Genomic DNA, 18,122 nt, shown 5'->3' on the forward strand with positions numbered 1-18,122 from the left:
CCATATAAATATATTCTAATTTTTACATGCTGACTATTTCATTGATTATATTGCTATATTCTTAACACCTCGTAAAGTTATTTGTTTGATCCTGAAATAATATAATAATTGTTTATTAAATATTAGGAAGCACGTCTGCTTGGCATTGGTTCATGCCTTTACTAAGTTAGCATAGATATCGACACATTTTACATTTTACACATTTTACATGTCATGTAAAATTGAGAGCTTTGTTCATCTTGAAATAATTTAAATCGTTCATTAGGATTTAGTTCTTTAAATGAGGTATATGTTTAAAACGTTTTAGTTTTGTTTTGGAACATTTGCATATTCTATTCTGCAAAAATAGATTTAAGAAAGAGCCCACTCTCTGGTCTTAGATATCTGTTTTGGTCAAGTGTCCACGCGACTCGACTTCAAGCCATCAAATGTGCGAATCTTGGCGAGCACAAACTGATCGAGAGAGTCAGACTTTCGGGCGCGATTTGTTTGCTGGCGGATTTATGTTTGTAGTTGCGGCCTTTGCTTTGCCTTTCGTGTTTTTGCCTTGGCACTTGGCTGAGTTCTGTTGTGAATGTGGCCTAAACCTGGTGTTTGAGCCAAGTCCGAGTACGCGAGCGCTCTCGGAGCTTTTCAGCCTGGCTTCTTGGGCGACTTATCAGTTTCTGATCGCTGTGGGAATTCAGTTAATTGTGGACGCTGTAGCCAAACGGACGCATGCGCGGCGCATGAGAGACTTTCCGAGGTTTTCCTGAATAAAATCACTACGTGTTTCTGGTCGTGAAAGTATCTTTTTCAGTTAGGCAGTGCACTCTGCAGTGGCCCCACCCTTCCCCCTTATATTTCTCAAGCCTCGAAAAGGAGCCTTTTCCGAGTCGAAAACAGAAACACGAGCAACACAGCTGAAAACCTATTTAAGGACCGTTCCAAAACACCAAGGATACATTTCAAAGACCTCTTTCGACCAAGTCAGTTAAATACAGAGTTTTCAGAGTGTGTGTGTGTGTTAGTGTGTACGTGTGCCAGTGTGTGTTACAAGTGTGTGCCTTAATCCATTAAATATAATTAAGCCCGAATCAAAACAAAATATATTAAGTCCGCGAAACGAACAAATACAAATACAAATACTTTTCAAAGAGCCATAAACAAATCGCAGTCTGCGAAATCCGTTCAAAGCTCGCGCCAATATTGCTCCAATTTGAGAAAACGGCTTAGCAACAATTGCATTGAACAGTCGAACAACAGTCGAACACAACAACTGAAACCTAAAACAGCAACAACCACCCGTAAATATAGAAAGCTTAACAATCAAATCCAACAACAACGACAACGAGGGATTAGAGCCACTAACAACTATAAATGTGGTGGGTGCATTATTGGTAAGCTCGGCGGGTTTGGTAAAAAGTAACGGTTAATAATATGCCACACGGAAAAAAATTAAACCAACATGAAGAATTTGTTAAGATGTGTACTTGAATTTTAACACCACCAAAAAAGTGGATTTATGTGACATATACACTAGCTATTTAAAATGTTTATTGAGGCACTTAAGAATGTTTTATTATATTGAAAACTATTTTCTTTTTCAATTTTATGAAAATAGGATTATTTGTATTATTTTTGTATTATTATAAAAGTTATACATTCAAACTTAATTTGCTAAATGAATAATTTAAATGTAAATTAATATCACATCTCATTTTGCTTAGTGCTCAAAAATTCTTTCTGTGCAGGAATAAGATCGCAAAGTGTATATATAGATCGCTTTATAGCCAAATGGCTAAAATTGGCCAAATCCAAAGAGTTTTTATGCGCAAACGCGTTTCTTATGTTTTTAGGATTTTCCTCCCCCTTTTTGCGAATTTTTTTTGCTTGGTTTTCAATTGTTTTGCAGTCGGCCTGTTACTCAAATTTTTTGCTGCCGAGTTTTAATTTTTGTTACAGTTTTTTCTGCATTTTTGGGTTATTTTTTTTTGTGCTCGCTCGGCTGCCTTGCTCAACGAGCGGCTTTGGTGTTGGTTTTGTTTTCGGCTTGGCCACAAAGTGGATTTGTCTTCAGGCCGTGGAAATCTGGCGGAAAGGCGGAAAGGCGGGAGGGCGGAGGGCGGTGGGCGGTGCCGGTTGGGAGATATGTCGGCCAGTCGCCTCAAGGTCACGGATGAAAGTCTGTCGGTGTGAGTCAGTCAATTGGCATGCAAGTGCATTAGTGTTTGACTTTTGAAATCATAAAAAACCAACAAAAAAAAAAACAACGCAAAGCCTGAATGAAAGAGTATTTGTTTCTTTTGTGCGGCTCGAATTCCCGATTTGTGATGGACGGGCGTGGATTAAGGCATTAATTTATTTCGCAGGCAGATTCATATCTCCCATGCGCGCGATCGACAAACGAGATTTTAATGGTCCCTATATGCGTTATTATTTTTAGACGCCCTGCTTATTTCGAACTTACCGAAATAATTAACGGTTCGCTTGTAATTGGGCGTTGATTTAGTGACCCACTGTCCCACCTGGCATTCAGATACAAAGTCCGAACCAAAAACAAAAAAAAAAACAACAGTAAAAATAAATCGCCGTGGAGTGAATTAATTTCAGATTTGTCAGATTGAAAGTACGCTGCCAGCTGAATGCCAAGGAAAAGCTTGAATATCCATCCAAGGGCAGTAATTGTGTGCAATGGATTGTTTGAAGGAAAATTTATGGCAGCAATTTAGCGGCATAATTTACGATCTCATTTTCAATGGACCCAGTGCCGAAACAATACGATCTAGATCATAATTTAATTTGTATTCAATTAATAGAATCTTAACTGGGGAAACACGTACGTAATTCAAACGTATCAATAGCCAAATTGCTTCAAATTAGAACACATTGGAAATTATGGTTGGAGTTTATTAACGCTAGCAAATGACCGTATAAGAGAGCTAAGTCTCGTTTGATTTAATGTGCAACTAGTGTAATGAATCAATCAATTTAATAAGAAATTTAAATCCATAGAGTAAAATCTTTCTGTCATGTTAAAAATATGTATATGGAGGTATTATTTCCTTTTTTATTACTTTTTACTTCTTATTCATAACTAAAGCCGGATCTCTTTAGCATTAGCGCATTCCAAGAAAAACAAACTCCTGAAGACCATTAATGACTCCATTAAATTTGTATGTTTTATTTGCAATAACCCTGCGAAGTATTTGCAATCTCCATCAAATAAACACTCCTGTCATTACGCTAAGTTTTCGTAGCCTTAGCGCGACCCTTAATCAATCAGATAGTCATATCGATAATGTCTATAATCTAATGGCCCCCACATTCTGAGCCAGATTGCAAAAGTGGAAGCGTTGCCAAACCGTTCAACATTTTTTTCAGCTAAATTATTATTAAGAGCGTAATTGCAGCGCAAACTGCCTGCAGTAGCTGCCAGTAGTCGCTGAGCTTTGGCCAAAACAATTAAAGGCTGCAAAAAGTTAAATTAACAAATTATATGCTGCGGCAGAGTAAAACGAAACCAGCGGCGGCAAAAAACGCTGACAAAACGCCTCAAAGTCGCGCGACCTGCGACAGATAAACAAACAGGTTGGGATTGCACTGTTTTAGTTTTGGCCACATTTTCAGTTTTGGTCACAACAATGCGATGACAAATGGCCAAAGGAGTGCAATAAACTCTTAGAAATTCCATGGAAACATAAACACAAACAGAAAACGCTCCAATTAGAGCTCGCTCGAATGTCTTTTGTGACTTTGGCAGAGTTTGGCTTTTGCATTGACTTTGTGATTGCTTTTTATACCCTTGAGGAGGGTTGCTTGTTTCATTTGTGAACCAGTTTTGTGTAAATAAAGAGTTTATTTAAATGTTCTGCTAACTAAACATGCACTTTCTCAAAGTATGTTCCTATTCAAGCATTGTGTTTAAATGGATGTACATATGTTTAATGCTGCTGATAAAATAACGCATACGACGTGTGGCCTCTCCCTTCTTTGGCCGCCTCGGCTTTGAGCCTGTCCGTCCCTCAACTCGCCTGAATTCAACTCAAGTCAACCGAACTGAACTCGAATCAACTCCACTTCGATTGTTAATGAATTGCAATCGTAGTGCGACGTTTTCTGAGAGGTGGTATGAGAATGCGAATGTTTGACAATTTGTCACAGGGTCCAACACTTGTCTCGTCCCCGTCTGAATCTCAATCTGTTTCTGGATCTGAATCGGAATCTGAATCGGAATCGGTATCTGAATCGAAGTGAATTGCGGGTGCGGGCCACGTTTGTCCATTTGTTACACATTTTCATTTTATTTCGCCTCTTGTTTGTTTTGTGTCATTTGTACGGGCACTGTGCATTGTGTGTGTGTACTTAGTGGCAATTTATTTGCCATTACCTTTTGCCCGCAGTGTTCACTTCTGGTTTTAAATCAAGTTTATTAACCGGAATCTGTCAGTCGCCCATTGTCCAACATTCTCACCTCACCTCGCCGATCTGCGATCTGACAGTTTCCCCGGGCTCTCGTTTTCAGGGCGTATCCATAACTATCGATTAGCATTCTAATTTATATACTAACTGCCCGAGAGTGCGAGTGTGGCACAAATTTAGTAACGCCAATGGCCAATGGCCAATGGCCATTCACGAGTGCGATTATTCCATTAGGATTTCAAGACCAAGCTGCGGCTGCTGAACTACCAAAGAAGGGAGTTCGATAATTGCGGCGAATAAATTGATGTAGAATTATTTAGACACATTTGATTTACAGCTAGTGACATCAGCCTGTTTGGATTGTAAAATTCATTGCATTTTCTAAGTTTATGAACTCCATTTATCTATCATCTCCATAAGGCAGTTTATGAATGTGAACCCATCATTAAGAGATCTTCCAAGTAACCAACAACTAGTTCCAAAGCCCGAAAACTTGTTTCTATCTAAATATATTATTTCCCAAGAAGAAACTTAATTGCGGCTATACAAGTATACTTCACTAGCAAAGGGTATTCCAAGTTCATTGATTTCCTATATCCCCTGCAGTTGTTTTTGCCTTTGGCCTTAACCCAAGTGGTCGTCGGAGATACTTGCTCCCAGGCAAAGCCAGAACTAGAACATACTCCGATTCCAATTCCTATGACAAGTGGGTGCAGCTATGGTTAAAGTAGTTATAGACTAGTTGCAATTCAGAGACGCTAAATTGCCGATAATGAATGTGTGAACAAAACGACGGACGTCAGAACTTTTACTTTCCAATAGGCAACCATTTTACAACCGAATTGAAAGGCCAAAGAACTTACAGAGTAACCTGAGTAAATGATGAACATCTGCCAGCGGGGCAGCTGAAAAAAAACAGAGAAGAAAAGAAATTGAAATGACGTCAGACAAAAGGCCAGAACCGAACCGAACAGAGGAGAATAGAATGAAATATAATGGGTGCCGGCTTAAATGGGAGGTTCTGGCATTTCCATATGACTTTTGGCTAATTAATGACCCCTCACTTGGCTAAGAACGAAACTTGGAAACTTTCGTTTTTAATGAGATGCCTGCGCGCCATAAACATATTTGTTTTCCCCGCAGAATACCTCAGTAATTAAATGCTGTCTGGCAAATAAAAAAAACCACAAAATATCCAGAGAGACCATGAGTAATTATATGGCCTGTGAAGAAGGCTTGATAAGAATTAGAACTGGTTTTCGCCTGGTGTCTCTGTCTTTCTTTCGGCTTTTGTCTAGCCTCAAATTTTTTGCCACAAGAAATATGAATTTTTTTATGAATTTGACTTTGGCCGGAGTTTAATTACATGGTCTCGGAGTGGCGGAAATGCCTGAGAACGGTTAATTAAATTATGCCTGGCCAAATCAAACTCATCGCCGTGGATGAATTTTAGCCATCGATTGCAGCAGCTTCGACCAAATCTCGGTACCCACTTCAATGGCATGCCAATTGCTGGCAACAAAAAGCTATCAAAATACCTTGCCATTAATTATAAATATGTTGAAATTGCAACAGACGACTGAGCATCTGTCTGGTCTATGGATTTTTTGGTTTTGGTTTTGGGCTTGGCTTTTGGCTCTCGACTTCACTTTTTTTTCTGTGGCCAGACTCTGCAACTTGTTGTGGACGCTTCTTGAAGTTGCCAGTTGCCAGTTGCTAGTTTGTGTGGCCAACCTGCAGCCAATACAAGTTCAATGATTCTTCTACACCCAAAAAAAAAAACACCACAAGCCCTTAAAAGTCTTTGAACTTGGTAAACATCAACACAGAAGGGTGGAGTATGCCACACCCACTACAAATAATTGCTAATAAAATTAAAGAAATTAATATTCATATATTTTCACGCTTACTTTTTTGTTAAGTGCATTCAGCTAACTGCGGAATCCGCCGAGACTTGGAATTAGTTGCAAGTGCTGCGACTCTCGGCGATTTCTGGTGTGAAATGCACCTTGACATTTGGCGCGGATTTTTCCCATGGCTTATCGATTGAACGCAATGAATTTGCTCTCGTCGCGCGATTTGTTTTACGTTTGCCAAGTATTTTTAATGGGCGATCATTTTGGTACCTTGTTTACTACTTCGCTGGCTAATTACCACTTTTTGTCTTGCCCAATTGCAGCCATTAACCAAATCCCGAGCGACAGTGGCCAGAATGATCGCAGTGCAGCTGGTGGTCAAAGGAGGCCCAATGATTCACTGAGGAGCCCCAGCAAAGCGATACCCATTAAGCAGCGAGAACAAAAGAAGCATTAACTGGAAGCTTGATTAACTGGTGGACAGGTGGACTCAATCGACAGCGGAATGGCACACTTTTGCTGGCTCCTTAAATTCGGTTTCTTGCTGCTGGTAAGTGTCGCATTAAGTTTGTTTATCGCTTGTTTATGGCCAGGTGCTCTCGGAATTCCAGGGAACTTGCTCGGTTTTTTGTGCAAGAAACGCTTAAGTTCAAGGCTGAGATTTGGTCAACTGGGCTAGCAAACAAACGAGTTTACACTCTATTTCAAGCACTTTCAAGAATGGTCAGTAATTGTCTTTTATGGCATGAAATCCTAAATAGTTTGGGTGCTGTTACAGAAAAAGAAATTAAATATATCTGCCAGAAGTTGTGATAAATTGAAAAAACAAAACTCATTTTCATTTCATCACAGCCGAAAGCAATCAATCAATTTATCTGATCTTCAACTTGGAAAGTTAAGTCCTCCATCTCCACGACTTCGATTCCGATGTAACAGTGTAACAATCCAATGAAACTGATTCAAATGGCATCGTTCGAAAAGTATAAACTCCAATTGAGACCTCATCTTTATGGCCACAAATGCCATTCACAAAAATGCAATTGCCAAATGCACTCACAGGGGCTGCACCATTAGCTTGGCCAATGCGTTTTGAAAAATGGTTTAATGGTGCGATCGCACTCCATTTGTTTGCCCACTTCGCTTTTATTGGCCCAAATCATCCATAATTCTGCTGGCTAGCAAATGCATTTCGAATTCATTTTTACCACACACTCTCGCTTTTATGTCTGCCTGGCCGGCACTTTATTGACTGCTCATTAGACAGACCCAGTTGATTGTGAGTAATGTGGAGCGGAGTGAGCCAAACTGAAGCCGAGTAAACTAAATAATTGCACGCGATTTAACTGCAGTGGGTTAACCACTGTACTCAGAGAAAAGTTGGCAATTAAATGTATTTAATGGGATACAAAATTATGTAAATTTATTTTCCATTTCATTCGGTTTGAAGTTTTATATTATCAGTATATTCATTTTAAGTGAATAGGCTAACAAAATATATTGCCTAGTTAAACATAATTTACGATGACCTTTACGTTTATTACTTGGGAATACTTTAGCGTTAATATTTCAAACTAATTTTCATCTGGACGATTTCATTTGCAAAGTGACAACAGTCCGATCTTATTAATTACCCATTTTTTGCGAGTGTTTTATTTGCAACTGACGCTTGGAGTGCCTCTGTATTGTGGCTCCAAGTTTAGCTCTGTTTGGGTTTTGTGGCTAAAACCCAGGCTCTGTCTTTTGGCCATTCAATGGCGATGACTACGGCAATTTGCAAATTATGCTCTGCGGGGCAGGAGTGGTGCGGTGGTGCAGTGGTGGCACTGCCAGTGGTGCAACTACATTCTAAACTCGGATTTTCTAGGCGATTATAAGCCATTATTTTAACCCACCGTGGAACATCCATGTCTTGGGTTACACGAGTATTCATCAAATAAACGGTTTTGTTTATGGCTTTGAGTTGCTCCTAAACGGTCTGGGGCCAGCATGGGTTAATTTCCCACACGAAATGTGCAGTGTCTCTGCAGTGTAATTAATAAATGTGTGTTATTGTGCCACAGCCCAAGTTGATAGCTGCAATTTGGATCGACTCAAATGCGAACTGGAGTCCAAATACGAATCCGCCCCAACTTGTGGCATTGAGCACGGCCCTAATGTGGGCTGCACTTGGCTGGAAGATCGACAGACGGATAGGAACACTCAGGAAAACAAAGACATATGTTTTTATTTAGCATATCGATTACTCTTGATTGCAGTTATGGTTTTTCTTCAGTCTAAGTTTATTGTGTTTTCTGAGTGCATAAAGCGCCGCGGGCATTTGCTTGTAATACTGTGCACACAATGTGTCGCCCAGCTGACGACAGCGGGTGGTGTCCAAGAGCGGCGAATGTCTGATGTCTAATGTCTGCTACCAGAGATTAGACTTTGGCCCGGCCAGTTTAGGCTGGGCTTGTGGGGAAAATGGACCCGCTGACACATTCACTTGGCCACCGACTGTTTTGGCCGCAAATTGCAACGGTGGCTGCTCCTTTGAAAACCGCCCACTTCTAGCACAAACTGCCCGCGGACGTGGACTCCACTCGAAATATGCAGAAATGCCAGAAATGGGGGGTTACATGACTTTTTCCGCATTCGATATCTAAGTTCGTGGCCTGAGTCACTGGCCCCTCTCCACAAATCCTGTTTATATACCAGTATGTACTGTGCCATGTCTATGATCCCATATCAATCAAATTACTTCCGAAATTTGCATAACGCAAACATGAATTCAATCTGTCAACCCGTGGCGTTTGTGTAGTGTCAAGCGTAAAAACTGAAATCACGACGATTGTGGCTAATTAAAGCATCGAGTATCGAGTATCGAGTATTGGGTATTGAGTATCGCATGGCAGCATCAGCGGCACTTGAAAGCCAATCGAGTGCTCCAAATGATCCTAATAAAGAGAGCGCTCATTAAGGCGTGATTATTGCTTAATTGTTTGCTGGCTATTCACGCGCACACAAGGCGGATACGTGATATTCTGAAAGTTGCCTTTTTTTGACACTTCCGCTAAGTTGACAGCCGTGAAAATTGTCGCCAAAACGCGACAATCGAATGATAAATGGTCAGCTTCAGCAGGCAAAGTGCAAAAGAATGTCGAAACAGGATTAGCTACCTGATAAATCAATCAAGATTAATAATTGCTTATCACTTTGGCGCTGGTTGAAGGAACCCAAAACCCGAATGCGAAACCATTACCCAATTCATTCATTAAACTGGAGCACGTCACTGAGCGGGCGTTTTAAATAACCCCACAATGGAAAGGAATGCGCATTGTTCCAGTTGGCTTGGTATTTTTAGAACGTTTATTTCTTTGTCTTTGGGCGAAACCAAATAGTTGGCCCTTTTGTAATTGTCACACGAATAATAATTCCCTGGGCTCCCTGGGCCGTTGATTTGGTGTCAATGCTAACTGTCGCTTTTCCATTTTCCATTCAACGCCCGCGGTCGGTTACTTCTGCAATTTTAGACATAAAAGGCAAGGCGACCCGCCGGATGACTAACCGATCTGGAGATATAGTATTATAGTAACTGGTTGGTCAGTCAGTCGGTTTACTTGCTGGCTTGCTGGGTTGGTGGGTAACTTTAGCACATGTGCGAAGGTGTTCGCTCAAATTTGCTCTAGAAAATGCTCGGCGACAGGCGCCCACTGCACTGCCGGATGTTGTTATTGTTCTTGCTCAGGGGAATAAGTACACACGTTAGAGCAAAAAATATATATATATATTGAATACACCTATAAAACAGCTTGAATAATTATGCTATTATGTTCGCCGCAGCGATCGATTTCCATTAATATTCGATTCAATTTTCGCTATTTTTTATTGTTTTCGTATTGCGCCTTTCAAATTCGCCCGAATGGATCAAAAGTGTTTGGCTAGTAAATGATCTGCCTCGTTGCAATTAGCAATGCTAATACTTATGGCGATCGATAAATATCCATAAATATGTTTTATTAGCTTCGATTTCATCGGCGGGTCGTTTGGCAGGGCGAGTTCGTGCCCTAAGTCTTTTGTTTCTGCGGTGGGTGTGTGTGTCCTGATAAAAATTTATGGCCGATCGCTGGCCATGAATTTGCGCTAGAGTGTTATGGATACTCGTAGTGTTGTGCCAAAGATATGGATGTAGATAAGCAAGCTACTAAAGCAATTTAATGGTGCATTAAATGTAAATTATTAGTATGTTGAATGGCAGGGAAGGGTTAAAGAAAAAGTTGGGGTTTTCAGTAAGCTAACTCTTAAATGTAAGCATTGCTCATCAGAAGGGATAAAAACCCAAAATGCGATCACATGTCAATAAGAACAGGTTTGAAAACTGACTTCCTTAACAGCAAACGAGTTAATAAGTCCCGCGATGAGTCAGTGAAATGCATGCAAATGGGCAGGAACATAAATATCTTAATGACACTGAGTGACACTTTGATCGGCATCGTTTAACTAGTGTTCCCATTTTCCAGTCAAGCGATTTGCATCCATTTGCCCATTGGACAATCCATAATCCACGCTGTTCATTCGATGGGTGTTTTCGCTACCTTACCTACCACCCACTTGAGCACTTGCAACGCGGTTAATTATGCCACATTTGCCACTTGACTAGGGACTCCACAGTAACATGCGCCACTTCAAACGGCGCACCGCAGCATTCCTCTGATGTCTTAATAGACCAGCCGCATTATTATTCAAATGCCAATGAGCTAAAGTCCAGATCTCGGTCGACCATTGCATGACTTTGGCATATTTGCTAGCGACATGAAGACATAACTCAGCTCATGTGGATCGATACAAATGATATTTTAATTACGCAAATTTATAAATAGATCGCTGAGATAAGCTCACCGATTGCAGTTGCAATCTGTTGAAATATGCTTGAGATTTCTCTTTAAATTACTCATTTTCAAGTGTCGATGCTCTCACCACCGATTGCACTTCAGTAATGTCGAGCACAACTAACACGCCTCTATCTCTGACATTTCAGATGTTGTCCGGCTGCCGGACGCGCCCAGCTCCCTTTCCAAGTGGCAGGCAGAGTGAGCTCATCGCGGGCAACGAGTTCCTCAAGCTGTTCCTTGACCATGATGACCAGCAACGAAGCCTGCACAGCGGTGAACAGGATTTCGAGGGCAGGGCAGAGTCAGCATCATCCCCGTCATCCCACCACAGATCGGCCACCGGAAGAAGCCTGGATCTTAGCAGGAACCGCTATAGGAACTCCCTGACATCTGGAAACTCCCAGACCGAGGAGCCGTCCGACTCCAAGCAGGTGGCGAAGCTGGTGACCTCAGGCAGTAAAATAGTGTTCCTCGAAGATGCCCCCAGTAAAGTGAAAGGAAAGTCGAGTGACGAGGTCAAAGTGGTGGCCGTTAGTGTGAGTTCCTCCAGCAAGAGAGGTCCTTCGAGGAGCAGTGCCTCTGGTGTGACTGGAACGGGCTCGGACTTTGTGAACCGCTCGCATAAAAGTGAGCTTTCGATTGAGGAAACCGAGCCCAGATTGGCTGGCGATTCCATGGACAGCGAGGTGGATTCCCTGAACAGTGCCTCCAACATCCAGAGTGTACTGGCTGCTCCTTTACTGGCAGCCTCCTCATCGCATTCCTTTTTGAAAAACCAAAGCCAGGTGACTGAAGAGGAAGGCGGTGTGGGAACCGCAGCTGGCGCAGGTTTGCCCTTTCAAACGGTGATCTACCATGACACCAAACAGGGAAGAGGACCTCAGTCCAGGTCCATATCCTACAGTTCCATCTCCCAGAATGTGGATGATTTGCAAACCTGGCAGCAGTCCAGAAGTGGCATTTTGGCAGAGGCCCAGCGAAATGTAAGTGAGAGCCTGAAACATGCCCACTCGTCAGAGCCAGCCAAGTTCTACTCAGTACCATCGAAGATGTACAGTGTGCCCAGTAAGTTCTACTCCGAGCCAGCTAGGGTGTACTCAGAGCCCGCCAAGATGTACGGACAGCCGGAGAAGGTGTACTCAGAGCCCTCGAAAGTCTACGGACAACCCTCGAAGTTTTACTCGGAGCCAGCGAAAGTGTACTCGCAACCCTCGAAAGTGTATGGCGAACCAGCGAAAACCTACTGGCCACAAACACTGACCACAACGGCAGCACCACCACTGGTTAGCACCACCTCCTCGCCATCAACCTCCACCAGCAGCACCGAGAAAGCACCACTGGCAGCCACCACCACCACCACCACCAGCACCTTTGTGCCCCTGCGATCCAGACCACGACCTGCGATTGTCTCGCGCATCGCTTTTGGCGAGGCCCAGAGCACAAGTACCAGCACCACCACCAGCACAGTAGCCACGCCGAGCAGCACGGCAGCAGCATCCAGTGGAACGGCAGCCACGCTGGCCAGCAGGGTCACCACAGTGAAGCCTCCCAGAAGCAGCACTTCCGCCAGCATCAGGCCAACCACTTGGCAGCACCACTATCACAGCTACAGCCACCAACCACCACAGGCGGCGCATCCAACGCGCCGAGTACTCTTCAACTTGGATAAATTGCCTTATGATTTATTGAATGCACCGCAGCCGCAGCCGCATCCACTGGAGCCAATTTTATCGAAGCACTCAGGTCCGAGTCACTACCACCAGCAACATCAGAAGCAGCAGCATCAGCAGCAGCATCTGCAGCAACACGAACCGCAACAGCAACAGCCAAGTCCATGCTGGGAGCAACAGCGTCAGCATTCATCACCGCCGCATCAACATTCTAATCAAAATGCCAAAGGATTGCCCAATAGAGGTGAGTCCAAGTCGGATCGCGGATCTGAATCTGGTTAAACAAATTACACTGTGCAGCAGGGCGAGTGTTGCAATGCATAAATTAAACAGATCAATTTTCTGTGCCCATCAGCTTTAATCGTATATCATTTATAACGACCAGCTTGAATGAATCGATGATTGTGTTTCACTTAGGGAGTAGCCATTATAAATTGGGGTTCTATTAAAGAGCATAACTCATTATAGCATTACTAGAGTAATTTTTGGGCACAGTGTACTTATGACAGACAGCGACAACGCAGAGGTTTAACCACTTGAACCCCGGCCAACTAATCTTGAACTTATCAAACATCATCTTTTGTTGCATCTCGCCCCGCAGATCTAGTCAAGTGTGTTTCCAAATTTGCACACCAACATGGAGCAGCGGCGTCCGCGGTGGACCCATCGCCGCCATCATCTTCGGGGTCAGGCGGTGGCTATTCGTACAGCTCCAGCTCGTCCTCCACGTCCTCCTCGTCCACCTCATCCAGCTCGGCCACCTCGTCCGCGAAGCAGCAGGCACATCTGCAGCACCAGCAGATGCAGCACTTCACCACCGAGCGCCCCGAGCTCTACACTCCGACCTCAGAGCAGAATTACGAAATTGAGGAGTCCGTTAGTGTTATGACAAACGGACGAGCCCACGGACCGCAGGGCGGTGCAGGTGGTGGTGGAGTTGGTGGTGTGGCAGGGAGTGGGGCAGTGGGGCAAATCACAACGCCAGCCAGTCCAGTGCCCCAATCGAGCACCACCGCCAGCCCAAGTCGTGGCATCAACAGAGGACGTGGCTCGGTGGTTTACAATGCAAATGCCAACGATTATTCGGATGGCGATGATGATGGCGATGCAGGCGGGGATGGGGATGGGGATGGGGACACGGGATCAGAGGGCCAGGGAGCAGGCACCGAAGACGAAGACAAAGTCGCCTACGTGGTCGAGGGACGCAACTACCGAAAGTACCGGGTGGAGGAGAAGACCGACGACGGCTTCATCGTCGGCGAGTACGGAGTGGTGGACCACAACGATGGAAACCTGTGGGGAGTGCGTTACACCGCCGACTCCACCATCAATCGCAGTCTGATACAGAAGGCGTTGCTCACGTTTCTGAAGCTCAAGTAGGGGCCAAATGGTCAGGCTCCACTCGGGAATGCACTCGAAATGGAGGGAGGAGAGTCGCCAGAATGCAGGGAAATCTTTGGAAAGTACAGGGATGCTTAGGAAAACTCTAAACCGTCTTGGAACTTAGAATCGATAAACTCTAGATGGGTAAACATATTGGAATTACTAGAAATATTCAAACTTTTTTAAGTTAAGCGAAGCCTAGCAAACAATTACTTGCTAAGAAACCTATTTGGCTGATTAAGTTTTACATTGTTTAAGTTGTAAGCCCTAGTGTTAGTTGTAAAACGAAAACGCAGATATGTGGCGACTTTCCAAATGCATAGCGGTGATTTCCCGAGTGTCAAAATACAAAAACCCCGCACTTTCCCACTGAAGAGACAGCTGCAAAGGCATTCACATGTGATCCAAGTCGTATTGTAGTTAGCGTAGACAACCTAAACCTAGATAGATAAACCTAGATAGATGTACCCTAGAACTTAGCCACTAGTTGAGTTCCCACGAGATCAGTGTGTGTGTGTGTGTGTGTGTGTTTAGTCAGTAAACGAATTTTGTTTAATGTTTAGTTAATGTTTTAATTAATTTATTGTAGTTGTTGGTATTGTAATTGTAAACGCAAATCCGAGCCTAATTTATTCAGCCGACCAGCACACCCGAAATTCCGCAGAACTATAGCAACTTGCCATAAACTCCGAGCACCTACCAGCATTAAGAACGAGCGAAAAACTATCCTAATTAGAGCATTAAGCGACTTGTGTAGTGAAATAAACTAAATTCCATTGAGACTAAATCAAATCCCAGTTGTGCGCATTACTCATTCATCTCGCAGCGGGATCGGGGATCGGAACGGATGTGATTGGGAAACAGGTTGTCCTGGGGGCAACTGCTCCTCCGATCCGCAAAGTAAATAGCCACTTAAAATTGATTAAAAACATGCAGCGTGCAGCGCGACGAAGGGAGTCGTTTTTCTGGACAATATCATTAAAATTTAATTGATATGAACAAGTGACAAAGCAGCAGCAGGACAGCTGACGCCAGGAATTCGCAGCTCACGGGGTAGTTTGCTCGCATGAGTACACTAAGAGAAATGGGGAGTGTGGGCTTAATTTCGGTTCTTTTTTATGCATTGATGTTTTTAAAATCATCCTTATTCGCAGGACATTAAAATGTCTCTTGTAAAATATGGAATGTCTTTCATTCCTTACATTTAATCAAAGATATATACAATAGTTTACTTTCCTCTTCTGGGTTGCAGTTTTTGGTTATTTCAGGTATTTTTTCCAGTTCACGGATTAAGAAGATAAACAGTCACAAGAGCTCTTCTGTGCTGGGATAACGATAATGTCCCGACAGCCCAAACCTGCTGGGCTATCACTCTTGCGAGTGAAACGCGGAAGCTGAGAGACAGAGGAGCACTGGAACCTCTGAAGCTGCGAGTTGGAGGGGCAACAAGGAACCTGTGACAAAGTCAAGGCGGCAGTTTAGGGCCATATAGGTTTATAGAGCCACATTTGGCCAATTAAGAGCAGCATTTCGCATTTCCATAAATGTCCAGCGCTTGTTTACTGATCTGCCCCAAGAAACCGAGCCCATGCTCTGCACTCAACGGGAAACCAAGTGGATGTGAAGGATGTGAAGGTCGCTGAACGACCTTGCTTGCGGTCGGTTGGAAAGAAGTTTCCACCTTGGATGCCTCCATCCTCTAAAGAAGAAGCTGCTTCTTAGGCGTCTGCGTGTCGTCATTTGGCTGGTTTTATTGCCCCTTGGGGACTGGATATTGGACTCCAGAGATTGGCCGCTAAAATTTCCACTAATGATTGCATGCGCCAGTGCCAGATTGCAGTTGCAGTTTCAGACTCAGATTCAGATTCATTTTCAGTGCCCTGCTATTTTTAGATATGTAAGACAATCGCAGTACGGACTTTGGTATGTTGTCTTATCGCAAACCGGCAATCAACCCAAGCTGGAGCTGGAGTTGGAGTTGGAGTTGGAGTTGGAGTCCCCCTGAGTGCGATTCTGACCCGGCTGCATCGACGACGCGATCTGCGTGAAGAAATACGGCACATGACCATAAGATCACGAAGGGAACGTGAGCATCCGGCACCGAGACTTAGAATACACTTGGAAATCTGGTACACCCAATGAAAGTTTAAAAGTTATCAACTATTCTTACTTGGCTTAACTTAACCTTACGATCTTTATCAGACGAATGTATTCATTTACACTATTATTTATATTACAGATATGTTATATATATAGTTTGCAACTATTGGTTGCACATCCTATGATAAGCTGATTTTGTAGTTAATGTTTCATATAAGAATTCGTCACTCTTTTTAAAACAATTGCAATACCCCTATTCAAGGGTAGGGAAAAAGAGAATGTGCCTGGGCAGTTGCAGATTTAATGCGAAATGCCAGAGAGGCAGAGACAAAAGTTTGTGGATGGGGATTGGATGTGCATGTGGATGTGGATGGGATGGGTTGGGATGAGTTTGGAGCTGTAGATGGGGGGACCTGGCCGTGCCCTTTCTGCGGTCAGCTGCCTGATGGACATCTCCCAGGGAGGAGGAGCTGGCTTTCGAGATTCGAGATGGGTCAGGAACTGGTTATACCGTTGCGCTTAAGTGCGGCAATTACCGGGCGATACGGTTCTCCTCGCCTTCTGCTGGAGTGAAAGAACTTAACTGAAATGCAGCATGATGAATGCGGCAAAAACACGTTTCAGTTCCAACGGTGCACGGAAAATAGTGATCATTCCCTTTGAATTTAAAAAGCGTCAGATATTTTTAGCATGCTTTAGCATTTAATAAGTGTGAAGACTGAATAGAAACCTATCTTTATAGGTAACATGCTCAGCTTATGACCATTTACTTCGCCTCAGATAACTAAAGAATTTCACAAACGGGTTCAGGATTAAAATTAAAAACTATTTTGGGTATTTCTTTTGATGATTGCATTGTTTTTGGTGTAGAGTCTCGCCTTTAGGGGGCGTCAATAAATTTGAAAACTACACGACCGCCGATCGTTATGACAGGTTGAAAGGTGCCACGCCCCCGCCCCCAAGTCCTGGTTAGTGGCTTTTTAATGCGGTGGGCGTGGCGGCGCAATGGGCATTCTGACAGCTTTCGAGCAGGCTGTCCACTGGCTTCATTAAGCCCGCGATTTCGATGACCAGGCTTCCTTTTACTTTTGCCTTGAGCAGCTGGCAAATTGCTCGCCCATTGATCTGGCTTACAAGAATCGGCACTTTTCGCCTAGCCAGCGAGTCCTGTTAATTATTTCGATCCCATGTTCCAGGGATCCGCGGCCACTTAATGAAGTCGCCCCCATGCAGGTGAGCCCGATGAACAGGCATGTTTTCACAATTTACGAACCATTTTATTCAATATACAAGTCGAGTGGGTATCTGGGGGCTGATCGATCGCGGCTCGGAAATTTATGACATGGCCTTATAATTGACCGATTTGTCATTATAATTAGCGTGTACACAGCCCAGACACTGGGATCCTAATTTATGCACATTGGGTGGATTATTTTTAGAGAGGACGACGTGGTGATAAAACACGATACATTGTTGCAACAAGCAGAGGATGTGCTGCAGTTAATCATTTTTTATTACAATATTGCAATAATTAAAAGTAAAAGAAGAGTGCGTACGATGAACTGGTAAAAGAACATACCGTCATATCATAAAGATCAATAAGGAAATCAGTTTTTTCTTTACAGACTGATAACTTAAATATAAGTATAAAACAAATATATCTACCAAAGTTGTGTTTTGTAATACTAGTAGCTTGTACTCATTTTCCTAGGCATTTGTATATAATATTTATTCAGCATTAAGTAATAATACAACATATTTATCTCTATTATATGGTCTTTACTTCTGTTTTTTTTTACATTTATTTTACACGTTTATCTACGCAACCGTTTCCCGCAAAAATG

The 18,122-nt window shown here is 43.2% G+C and overlaps 1 protein-coding gene across 3 annotated transcripts; it reads left to right on the forward strand.

Annotated features, from left to right (window-relative positions):
- The first annotated feature begins 700 nt into the window (after positions 1–700).
- LOC120453406 (mucin-5AC) lies at positions 701–14,960 on the forward strand. Of its 3 annotated transcripts, none has more exons than XM_039638097.1 (4): positions 701–1,379; positions 6,581–6,807; positions 11,272–13,039; positions 13,397–14,960. In XM_039638097.1, exons 2-4 carry the CDS (start codon positions 6,763–6,765, stop codon positions 14,173–14,175), a joined length of 2,592 nt encoding a protein of 863 aa, XP_039494031.1. In that variant the 5' UTR covers positions 701–1,379; positions 6,581–6,762; the 3' UTR covers positions 14,176–14,960. The 3 variants fall into 3 exon arrangements, with proteins under 3 accessions (XP_039494031.1, XP_039494030.1, XP_039494032.1); XM_039638096.1 differs by having other exon boundaries at positions 701–1,364; XM_039638098.1 differs by having other exon boundaries at positions 701–968.
- Positions 14,961–18,122: the final 3,162 nt, after the last annotated feature.

The sequence above is a fragment of the Drosophila santomea genome, chromosome 3R (assembly GCF_016746245.2).
Source record: "Drosophila santomea strain STO CAGO 1482 chromosome 3R, Prin_Dsan_1.1, whole genome shotgun sequence".
Lineage (NCBI taxonomy): Eukaryota > Metazoa > Arthropoda > Insecta > Diptera > Drosophilidae > Drosophila > Drosophila santomea.

Coding starts and splice junctions, on each gene's coding strand:
- LOC120453406 (XM_039638097.1), top strand. CDS start 6,763: ATGGCACACTTTTGCTGGCTCCTTAAATTCGGTTTCTTGCTGCTG. Junction 6,808..11,271: donor AATTCGGTTTCTTGCTGCTG/GTAAGTGTCGCA, acceptor CTGACATTTCAG/ATGTTGTCCGGCTGCCGGAC. Junction 13,040..13,396: donor CAAAGGATTGCCCAATAGAG/GTGAGTCCAAGT, acceptor CTCGCCCCGCAG/ATCTAGTCAAGTGTGTTTCC.